The sequence below is a fragment of the Gobio gobio genome (genome assembly GCF_949357685.1).
Source record: "Gobio gobio genome assembly, chromosome: 8".
NCBI lineage: Eukaryota > Metazoa > Chordata > Actinopteri > Cypriniformes > Gobionidae > Gobio > Gobio gobio.
In genome coordinates, this window is record NC_137114.1 from 52,521,914 (window position 1) to 52,534,393 (window position 12,480).

Below are 12,480 nucleotides of genomic sequence, written 5' to 3' on the forward strand. Positions count from 1 at the left end.
CTTTTTAGATCACTTTAAAATTCCTCCACCCAGAAATTATTTGGACAAAACTTTATCCTCCAGTCCAACTTCCCCCTCGGGCTCACCACACCCGTCCTGGACCGGCTCAGGGTTTCTTATAAGACACATTGTCACATTAGTCTCCAAATTCTGATTGAGTGGTTAAACCTAAACATATTTACACACACATGATCAATGTTGGGATTTTATATGACCACATTTCATGGGGCATAACCCAAAAATAATTGGGTAAATGGTTAGAATAACTACATTATATTTAATTGTTGTGGATTAAAATGCTTAAAGTCACATCAGCTGATTTCTGATATGATGCTGCTCCCTATTGGTCATTTGAAGCACTACAGATGAAGCGTTGCATTCACATGCAATCAAAATTACTATTATATTTCTGTTGCATCCTATTAAAAATCATCAGAGGTGTTTTTTTTAAATTGAGCTAACGTTTTAAGAAAGTTAGTTGTTGAGATGACTTCCAGGAAATATGCTTAAACAATAGTAAATACTACTTAAAGAATTGATTTGCTTTCATAATGTGAAGCAAAAGTAACAGTGAGACTTCAGAGCGGAGATGACCTTTGATTTGGGAAAAACCATTGAACCATATCTTCATTTCTCATTTATCTTTTTTGTGGTTAACTTGTTGAACATTAAAGAGGCCATATTATGCCTTTTACAAAGTCTTGATGTTGTTTTGTGCTCTGCTTGAACAGGTTTTCCTGCTTGAATGTTCATTATTTCCTCATATTCTCCATTCCTGTTCGTCTCTTCCCAGTCTGTTTTTTTTTAATGCCAATTAAATGAAAATGTAACAAGTACATAACAACAGGAACAATAAAGAAAAATAAGACCGAGATCACAAAAAGTATACAAAAATAAAGTGCCAGAGGAAAGAAAAAAAAATTATACAAGCAATCTTTTACTTTTCAAAGATTTTTGGGGTTTTTTTTATGCCCAAAGATAAAACATGGGAATTATAGTCTACTAGAAAAATAGACAGTAACGGGAAAATTTGCATTTGTGAATAAAAAAGTACCAAGAATCAAACATATTAACAATGTACTGAATATGAGAATTTGGATTATGAAAGGTGTTAATACATATTTTGTCATTAGTTTTTTTTCTGAGAGATAGGTACATAACTCATTCCAAAAAGCTTTTTTTTTACAATCGTCTCTTCAACATCACAAAAAGTGCATTTATCGTCTATGTTTTGGATATACTTACTGAGTACACTATTACAGGGGCAACGTCTATGTAATATTTTATTTGTAATTTCTTTGATCTTATTTGTTAATAAATATTTGTGTGGAAGAGACCAGACCACTCTCCAATTAATATTGTATGACGCCAACCATTTGAAAGATGATGCTGGAATAGATTTTCTGTTCATATGGTTATTGAATTTGTCATCAGTGGTCATAATTCCTTCAATTGAAATAGAAGTGTTGTACAAAGATATAGGACTATTTTTATACCACTAGGAATGGCGTTGAATACAATATTGTATTCCTTTAACGAAGCCAAAAAAGCTAATTTTCTGGAGAATTCTGGATAGGAATAAAACTGACCATTGTCATCCATCAGCTGATTAACTAATATATATATATAAAAAAAGATTTATTTCTGTAAAAAATATTCAGATTGTTCCAAATAAAGCAACGGCGAGGGGAAAAATTGTTTGTAAACCAATAACCACGATAATAAAACCTGTTGGTGAAATTTTGCGAATTTAAAGGGTAGTTTACCAAGTGAGAAGGGGCACTGTAACAAAATTAGGAAATGCGTTCCATGTAGAGTCTGTTTTTTTAACAAATCTTTAACCAATTTACTTTTAACACATGGTTAAATAGGGTGAAGTCAACAACTCCAAGACCTCCATCATCAATCTTATTTCCCAGTCTGTTAGTAACGCTCTGTTTAGTTCCTGTCTCTATGAAGCCCCGCCTTCTGAAAAATAACTGTGCTCTGATTGGTCGAGTGTGTTGTGATTGGTCAAGCGCTTCCAGGGCGTTTGGGAAATGCCCCGCCCCCTCCCATAACCGCCCGTTTCAACCATAGACCGTAAAAAAATATGGACGACGCAACTTCATTGGCTTCCGCAGAAGTAACTGAAGCCTCTGGAGGTCCGAATATGGCACTGACATCTTGCGCAGATTTGGGACCGGAGTCGGGAAAGGAAATCGGGAAATCGAGGCGCGATGTCAAAAGCCCGCCCACACTTTCACAGAGTCAGAAAAATTCATTATGTTGGTGTGAAATGGTTATGGAAATGTAGAAATTAAAGCTAAAGCTCCACTCTCCTCCCGAAAAAAGTAAGAGAAGCCGTCAATCTCAGCTGTCAATCATGACGTCCCCCCACCCCCGTTTTTATAGCATCAAATAACTAACTAAACCTAAACATATTTAAAAAACGAACACTTGAAATGAAATCCTCGTGATAAAAACTGCCCAAAATGACAGAAAAAAAATTAAATGAAGTGTAATTTGATTGTTTATTTTATCTCGGGTCGAATTAATGAGCTATGAGCTATACTGGGAGCAGCCACCTGGGGGCGATCGAGGCGCGGAGGCTTCAGTTATTTACTCGGTTTCAACACACTACTAACCAACTCAACCAGGCCCCGCCCCTTTATTCTACATATGAATGATTAAAATGAGGAATGTTGTGACGCGTTTGTTCCCGGGAAGTAAACTTTTCATATACACTGATTTAATAGGACTCGTTAAAATAAATTTAATTTAGGTGGGTGAAATGCATCCTCTTAACTGTCACCGACCCACTGGCGGGACACCTCTTTTTTTGATCGCCTTTTTTTCGTATCATATATTTTAGTAATTATCATAAATTAGGTAAAGCTTACGAACTCAAAATTCATCCTGTGAAAACCGTTTTGAAATTGGATGTTGCGTTACCATGGAAATAGTACTTTAAATTCTTTTAGCAGGCTCCTCCCCTAGTGGGTGGTGTCATGTTTCATATTACAACATTTATTTTAACTACTATGTAATCAAAATCTTTTCTAATCTTGACAAAACGCATATCGTCAGAAAGGTCTGAGTCTCAAGGTTCCATATATGGTGACCGTTTTGAGATGGAGGTGACATTTGGACAGAAAATTACAGGTAAATGCATCAAAAAAAACAATCAATGGAATTTAAATGACACCCGGTGGCTATTTTTGGTACAGCGCCTAAACAAAATCTCATGGGAACTTCAATTTTTGTGATATCAACTTCAAATTTGGAACACAATTCGGTTAGACATATGGCTTGGATTTTATAGTAATTTTAGATTAAAACATTTTTGTAAAATATACATTTTATATAAAATAAAAAATATTTATGGTAAGGTATTTTTTATTTACAGTAAATTTAAACTTCCATAACTTTTTCATACTTTCATATTTTGAATTGCTTTCACTTCAGCAATAATCTGCCGAGTATCTGCCAAATGTAGGTCTATATTCCAAAGCATTCTTGAATTACAGCCCTTTAATTTGGATTGCACATGAAAATGCATTCTCAAAAAGGGGGGTGACAGTTAAGGGGTTAAAGGTGCAGTATGTAGGATGCAGTCCTAATTTTAAATATTGGCGATTGTTGTTTGCCCCCTCCTCCTCTTCCTCCTCCTCAGACTCAATACTCACGCTGGTTGCCAGCTTGAGGACGCAACAGGAGCGAGCACAATTGACAATGAAAGCCACATTGTAAGTTGAGGAGTTGATTTATCCGTGTTTTAATATGCTCTTGTTCATAGAGATTGTTAGATGGATGCGGAAGCTTTTTGGGTCGAGTAGAATCTGCGATCTCGGCCCCAGTTTGTTCGCTGGCCTCCATCGCTGTAATACGCTGTGTTTTCCACCAATTGGCAACCCGTGGTGCCGAAATACTATTGGGTAAACCGGCGGCGTGCGGTATCGCACAGACCAAAACAAAAACACACATTACGACACGGAACGCACATTTCAAAGCAGAATAACTGCTGTAGCTTTTGAATTTAGCATGTTTCCTAAATATCTGCAAGCGTATTATGGTATTTTTATGCTTTAGTAAAGTGAAAAACTTACATACAGCACTGATTTTTGACCCTTTAAAGCTACACTGTGTAACTTTTTTAGTTTATTCTTAGCTAAAAACACAGTTCTTTCAAAAATATTTGTGCTCATTAATGTATATTTACTTCGTTCAAGTAATAAAGTATTCTCGTAAGTTTATAATATGCCATTGAAAATACATACGGATGAGGGGTTCGAATGCGGGTCGCCATGTTGCCCCTCCATCTTGAAAGTACATCAGCCAAAGAGGGACATACCCGTAAATTAAAGCTTCGCCTTTCGTGTTTTAACACTCGATGGCACCGTGTCGAATGTGGACGAGGTCGAACTGGAGAAGCCATATTAATCTTGGACTAAATCGGCCACCGTAGGAGTTAAAACGAAATCGGAATTGAGAGGAAGAGAAACTAATATTCACTGGATGGTCATAAACCTTTTCACCACTAGATGGGAGAACATATCACACAGTGTAGCTTTAAGGCTGCGTTCACACCTGACGTCTTTTTTGACAAGAAAAAGTTGACAAGAGCGCTCTTTTAGTTAAAAAAAAGTTGGCAGCGTTTGGTTCGTAATAGCAGCCGATGTCTTTTGTGTAGTTTCAGGCGATAATGTACTTGTGTAAAGCTCAAATCTGTGGTTTCTTTATAAAGAGAGCGTCTATTTGAACATGTGATCTGGCGTTTTCGGAGTTGCGAGCTCCAGTGGATCAGCGGCGCTCAGCGCTCATTAACCCCGGTGAGATCAACCTTTCCTCGGCTAGTCCTTCTGCCGTCTGCCGCTGGCTCTGATGTCCTGTAGTGGTTAAACACAAGATATAATACGTCTTGTGTAGATCTAATGGCCGATCTTTGGTCTCATGAATCTATCATTTGTTCCCAGGCAAATCGTTGCGTTACCGTACTTTGTATGTTTGACTGAATCACTTGTATAGCTTCTTATACATTTTACTTATACTTTTATAATGGCCATTATTGATCATACATAAACTTACATTTAACAAAAAGAGACTGGGTTGTGTTTTATGTCATATTTAATTTTATTACAGTGATAATCATATATGCACACTTGTCTGAACCACATATTAATGTGTTTAATATTGTTTTAAATGTAAACGAAAAGAGGCAGGGTTGTGTTTTATGATATATTTTGTTTTATTGTAGATTAAAATATACATACAGATTGGTCAGCTGTCAAAAAGGCGCTTGACATAGGGCGTTTTTATTAGAAACGTTAAAACTTTTTTCAACTTGAAAAGACGCGCTGAGCTGCAGAAAAAGACTCCAGCGTTGGCGTTTAAAAAAGCGCTCATTACTTTTTTGAAAACACAGTTTACTCCATAGGATTATAATGTAAAACAGACGCTGGCAGCTTCAAAAAAGACGTCAAGTGTGAACGCAGCCTAAGGCCTGTTCACACCGGGAGGATTTTTGCGCGCATTTATTCACCGACGTTTAACGCCTCGTGACTAAACAAAGGCCACCAATGTGAGTGTGCACACGACGCGCAAAACGGCAGGTGTAAAAGCAGCATTTAAAAAAAACGCCTTGGGTTCGTTTTATTGTTTTAACGCGGCGCGTTAAAAACTATCCGACCAATGAGATCGGCTCTTTTGTTCACGTGCCTGGAACTGCTGAAGTTACAGTAAGGGCGTTTTCACACCTGAAAGTCCGCACCAAGGTCCGAACCGAAGTTCATGTTTTGATACTTTTTATATATTCGGTTAGTTTTGGTTTGGTTTCACATTGCAATTATGCGAGCGCACTAAAGAACTTTACGTGACACACTTGCGTCCACTCGTCATCATCTATGTGGGCGGCATCTGGACATTGATTGGTTTGTAAACGGACGTGCGTCTGACGTCAGCGTCTTTGACAAGAATGAAAGAACGGACGCATATCGTTGCCACTATTGAACAGTACGCATTGCTTGATTATTTTTTATTCGTTACGTTTAAAAGTGGACATTTCAAGCTTTATATACACATATTTCTCATGTTTGTGAGACGAGTAGCTGCTGAGTTTCGGTTTATTTGAGACGCGCTCAAGTTCATGCGCAAAGCATGTGATCGCTCCCGCGATTATTGTCTGCTATAGACTATTTGCTTCTTATTTATTAAATCCAGGCAATTATCTGATTAAACGTTGATTAAAATCAAGATACAATTTATACAAAACGAAATTCACATTAAAGAAAGGCTTTGTAAGCAAAATCATACAAAATTTCGTTCAAAATTATTTCTGACTTTCTGTCTTCTGACATTTTGCGCATATTTTCACTTTTCATAATCAATGTAGCCTAGATTGAATTTAAAAATAACGTTATAATATTTAAAGGTCCCGTTCTTCGTGTTTTTTTGAAGCTTTGATTGTGTTTACAGTGTGCAATATAACATGTGTTCATGTTTCGCGTGTAAAAAAACAGTATTTTTCACACAATGTACTTATCTGTGTACCGCTGTTTCCACTGTCCTAAAAACGGCTGGTGATTTCCTCTTTCTATGAAGTCCCTCCTTCAGAAATACGTAACGAGTTCTGATTGTGCAAGCGCTTACCGTGTTGTAATTCGACCACAGCTTAGCGCACGTGAAAGCGGTTCCTGTGTTATGATTCGACAGCAGCTTAGCGCACGTTGGAAAGGTCACGCCTCTTAACGGAGAGATGTATGCGTTCAATAATCTCTACAGCGTCCCTGGGAAAGCCAAACAAAGGTGATTTGACTCCTGGATGAAAATAACAGCGTCTCGATGACATGGCGATAAACACACTCAACGCAACAGTTCCTTTTCTCCACGCGACCGTCCGCTTCTCCACGTGGGACAGCAACAAGACCGCGCCCCCTTTTTCGCGTTTCTTTGTGGGCGGAGGTTAGTCTGTTCTACTGCTCTACTGACGTAATTAAAGAAGGAAGTACCAGGATGTAGTCCAAGCCAGCCGTTCGCTGTAGGCTTTGAAAGGGAACTTCTGTTAAATAAAATATCTCGCTTGGCATTGAACTTTGAGCTTTATAATTTTACAGGTATTATTTATGCTCTAACAGCAACATTACACACTAACTAAAGTTTGAACAATGGGATCATGCGGAATGGGACCTTTAAACATAAACAGGAACTTCCTGTAAATGGTCTGAAAGTCCGAACCAAACAGAAAATGCTTTCACACTAGAAACGAACCAAACCTTTGTTCAGTTTGATCTGGACCGAGAATACGTCGGACCAAATATCGTCCGTTTGGTCTGGACCGTGGTCCAGAGGAGGTTTCACACCTGCAATTTTGATTCGGACCAAACTGAAAAGTCCGAAAATCCGGACCAAACAAGGTAGGTGTGAAAACGCCCTAAAACACCACTTGGTGGCCTTCAGCACAAAACACTCTTGCCTAGCACACATTGATACGACAAAGAGGAAGTAAGTAGACAAAGAAGAAGTTGAGCTGCTAATGCTGCTTTCCAGTTTGCAAAAAGTGTGTGAATGGTTTTGGCAAGCACGTAAATACTGTCTCTCTTCTTCTGCTGTGTGACAAGCGAGTGTCAGGCCCTGTCTCAAATGGCACCCTAAACCCTCGCGGTCTTCCTCCGAGTCGGCAGAAGTGCGCATCGAGGGCGCATATCAACCGCAAAAGGGGGCGCTCGCAAGCACCCTTCTGAGACCGAAAATGACAAATGGGACACCCTGCGGTCTTGTGCACATGAAGTGAAGAGCGGCATCTCCTGAATTTGCACGTACACTCTGCGCATCGCCAGTGAAAAATCGCTTGGGTGTGAACACAAAGACCAAAAAATGTCTATACGCCGATAATAGTCCCGTGTGCGCAGGCCTTTAGTAGTAAAAAAGTGTGGGCACCTTTGCAACATAGAATATTCAATACCATAATAACAAGCAACCAATCAGTCACTGATCTTTTATTTACATTTTTAGGAGAGTATATTTAACCATATAATTATATTTACATTATTTTATGATGTAGTTGGTTCCTCAACTACATCAGACGTTCATAATAACAGAAGAAAAAAAAAACTTGCCATAGTTTTGTCCTTTGTGGCAGTAGCCAGTTTTGGTGTAACAAGTTTTACATATAGCTGCCAATTATTAAATGTAATCAGTGTTTTAAGAGGCTACATCCCATTAAGCTGATCTGATGTGATTTGGTCTGCCTAACCCCGCTTTGTTTGGAATAATTTTATGTTACTCTGCCTTATTTGGGAAAGATGGCCTACAGTAGCCTTAAGTAAATAAACACTTGGTGGTTCTTCAAGATCTTGACTCTAGCCTATTTCTACAGTTTTTCTCAATACAGTTAATTTAGAGTTAGTTTCGTTTCTACAAATGGTGCAAACTCTGCAAGATTATAGATAAAAGATTCCCATTCCCCTGCCATTCTGTGATCGGCAATCGGCAGATCATGATCGGTAATATTTACGGTCTTTATTTAAATATTTAAATTTATATTTAATGGTATATCTGTATATAATGCTTTTTTGGTCGTCCAACATCATTTATCTTTGGAATATATAGTTGTAATATGTTTTTTTATTTAGTCTTCTTAAGTGTTATATTTGTTTTTGTCCTGTTTTTTCCACCATGGGGATAAATAATGTTATCATCATCATCTTAGTAGTAACAAATATAAATGGTTAAATATTCACTCCTAAATCATGACTTGATTATATGATGATATATATATGATTATAGGCTACTCTCCATGTAAACTAATTGTGAAAACGATAACGTCATGCGCATGCGTATTACGTGTTCATTCTATATGCCGTAATGTGTTTTTTATTTATTTATTTTTTTTAACGTTTTTTCACCTACTGGTTTGCCAGCAGAAAGAACACATTGTTTTTTTTACATCGTTACTTGTAAACATAGCTACCTAAGACATGCAGTTGTGGAGTTAGCAAAATAACTAATTAACTACATTCTTCAAATACTTGTAAAAGTTTACTTACAGAAAGCAAGCACTTGGGAATGTTCTGGAATTGCAGGCAAACCAGCGACGACCCAACTGAAGCAATCTGCCATTCATTGTGCTGTTAATTAAACCTGAGCTCCCCCTATTGGTTAAAACTAACAACACGCACCTGAACGTGAACTAATCAACTGAAGGACAACCTTTCTAGAGACCTGTCTCATGAATTTTGTTTCTAAACGCTCAAATAATGGCAAAAAGGTGTATTTTTCAGGCTGGAACAGCCAATGCGCATGTGCAGTGCAACCGGAGCTTCTAACGGCAGCTGCAGTGACGCAATGACTTTTTAAATTTAGAAGGCGGGACTTATTCCGCCATTTTGCGTGTATCTTCTTTATATCTAAAGTCTTTTTTGCGATTAGGGATAATCCTGAATTATGAATCTGATATGCTAATGATGAAACCAGAGTCAAGGAACATCAACAAAGGTGGTGATTTTTTTTAAGAAATACACAGAATAATTTAATTATAAATTACAGAGTAAACAGTACAATACTTTTCAAGCAGTCAGAAAGCAAAGTGCATAAGACATTTCCATACAGAAACAGATTTCATTTTAATAGAAAATTAAATAGCCCATCAACGTTACTCTCACCCTGAGAACAGTTTTACCATAACAAGTTTTCTCGAACGCTGCATAAAAGTGTCAGTGAGTTGGTGTAGAAAAGAATATAAGTCAGTATACCGAACACATGAACAGAATGATGCGCACCTCACATATTACTGCAATGTGATAGTAAACATCAAAATCTCCAGGGAACGGCCAGCATAATCGTGTAACAGTCGCAGGATTTGATTGCTAATTATGTTTCTTGAGAACTGGCTTTAAAAAATAAAGCTTCAATGAATTAGCTTCTAAAAGCAAATGAAATGTCCCTTCAGAATGAACAGTGTAAAGACCATTTCAATAACATATTCTTAAATGAACATAAACATCAAAACTGTCAACCATATAACTGGCCCAAATCAGACTATTTACTTCAGTTCAGCCGTTAAAAACTCTGAACTTTAAAACTCCCATCCCTTGGAATCAAGTGGCACAGAAATACTATGAGATGTGGGCATTATGGAGTAATTTTCTGGAAAAGTTAGAATTTTTTAATAAGCACCATTATGAATGACTCTGTGATGAAAACAACCCCTCTGCAGCTTCAGGATGCCGAGGAAATGATGTGCTTTTCCAAACTAATGACTGGGTAAAGGAAGGGGACGCTCTCAAAAGCTTGTTCAAATGTGCCAGGACGCTTGTCAACACTTTAAAGACACTTTAAAGACACAATGTTCATCTGGACAGTCTGCCCCTGGTCCATCTGGGAGTCCACGTGCTTCCGCGATGGCGGAGAATCTTGACACGTCTCCTTCACGTTTAGTCGTCACGTCTCAGACGCTCTTAAGCTGTGAATGGCAGTCGCTAGTTAGAAATACAGGAATTCCATTGGTTATTCTTGGCGTCAACGGAACATGACACAAACATTTTTTTTAATTACTTTGAATTACAAATTCAAATGTCCTGGTGGATATTTTCCATGCAAAAACAATGTCCAGATTTTCAGTGAATGACTGATTAAATGACTGCTGAAGTCATGGGATATAGTGCACAAGTTTAAAAAAAAAAGTTGCTTCAACTTAAAAAAAAAAGTAATTGTTCGTGCGGCCTTAAAATGTTAGGTTTAGTCAACTCAAATATCCAAGTTATCACTTAGTACAACTTCACATCTCAGGTTGACTAAACTTAAAATTAAGGCAGAACAAACGCTTACTTATTTATTTTTAATATAATTTAGAATTTCATAATTTTTTTTACATAATTACGAGTTTACATTTAGTGATTCTGACTTTTTTTCTCGCAATTATGAGTTTGCATTTCGTAATTTTGACTTTATTTCTCGCAATTAGAGTTAACGTTTCACAATTCTTACTTTATTTTCGCAATTATGAGTTTGCATTTCGCAATTCGGACTTAATTTCTCGCAATTACGGAATTACAAGTTTGCATTGCAATTACTAGTTTACATTTCGCAATTCTGACTTTTTCTGGCAATTACGAGTTTATATTTCGCAATTCTGACATTATTTCTCGCAATTAGAGTTTACATTTCGCAATTCTGACATTATTTCTCGCAATTACGAGTTTACATTTCGCAATTCAGACTTTTTTCTCGCAATTACAAGTTTGCATTGCAATTACGAGTTTACATTTCGCAATTCTGACTTTTTTGTCGCAATTACGAGTTCATATTTCGCAATTGTGACATTATTTCTCGCAATTAGAGTTTACATTTCGCAATTCTGACATTATTTCTTGCAATTAGAGTTTATATTTTGCAATTCTGACATTATTTCTTGCAATTACGAGTTTATATTTTGCACTTCTGACTTTTTTTCTCAATTACGAGTTTACATTTCGCAATTCACACTTTTTCCTCGCAATTACGAGTTTACATTTTGCAATTCAGACTTTTTTCTTGCATTTCAAAAAGTCAGAATTGTAATATTGCCTTTAGGAAGTTTTTTAATATTACATTTTAGTTAACATTTATTTTATTTAAAGTGACAACAATTATTTAATGTTTTTAGTTAACTATAATAACAACCCTGGAATGGATTATTTCTATGGTGCTTTTGTGAGCTTCAGAACATTAATTTTAATTGCATTAAAAACAGCCACACGTACATTTGCTAGATTTCTCACGCAGATTTGAAAAAAAGTTGCTTTGAAAAGGATTGTGTTATATTAGAACATAATGAGAAGGTACCTACGCTAATGGAACATCAGCATTTTCAGGGTCAGATTCATCCTCTGTGGAAGAGAGAAATTATAAACATATTCAGATGAAGATTTGAAGGGTCACTAATAGCTAATATAGTTTATTGTCTCCTGATAATGGAGTGTGTGTCTCTTGTGTACCTGAGTTTTGTCGTCTTTGATAGCAGCGCTTCATCACCATGAGGAGAAGCAGTAACAGCAGGACAAACACAAGCACGACAGCAATAGCTACGATCACCTCAGTTGAAAAAGATTCTGTTTCACCTGAAAGAAGACGACAAAAAACATCTTTTGACTTTTTTCCTCTAAAAGAATTATTTGTGATGCACTTGTTACTGGGGTTTCAAACTGGGGGCCGCAAGGGGGTCTGAGAGGTCTGTGGAAAAGTCCAGAGAAAAACTGTGTAAAAAAAAAATAAAAAAATAAAATAATAATAATAATAATAATACTAACTTAAAAGATTAAAATAAATAGATAAATGGATTAAAATACATAACAAATAAATAAGAAATTATTCATATAAATAATAACAACTAAATTAAAATAAATAAAAACATAAATTAGATTAAATAAATAAACACTAAAAATTCAATAAAAATTAATTAATTAATTTAAAAAGTGAATAGAAAAACTGTAAAAATAAAAAATTATTGAAAAGATTAAAATAAAT

The 12,480-nt window shown here is 36.5% G+C and overlaps 1 protein-coding gene across 5 annotated transcripts in view; it reads right to left on the reverse strand.

The window, feature by feature from the left end:
- Positions 1-9,468: 9,468 nt before the first annotated feature.
- Positions 9,469-12,480, reverse strand: part of LOC307130018 (cell adhesion molecule 2-like) — a 19,947-nt gene continuing 16,935 nt past the window's right edge. For 2 of the 5 annotated variants that reach the window (XM_079822842.1, XM_079822840.1), the window contains 3 exons: positions 11,952-12,074; positions 11,804-11,843; positions 9,469-10,438 (listed from right to left, as the gene is read on the reverse strand). In XM_079822842.1, the coding sequence (XP_079678968.1) occupies positions 10,417-10,438; positions 11,804-11,843; positions 11,952-12,074 (185 nt within the window). In that variant the 3' untranslated portion in view covers positions 9,469-10,416. Of the gene's footprint in view, positions 10,455-11,799; positions 11,844-11,951; positions 12,075-12,480 lie in introns of all 5 variants that reach the window. The other 3 variants (XM_079822841.1, XM_079822839.1, XM_079822843.1) reach the window with 2 other exon arrangements.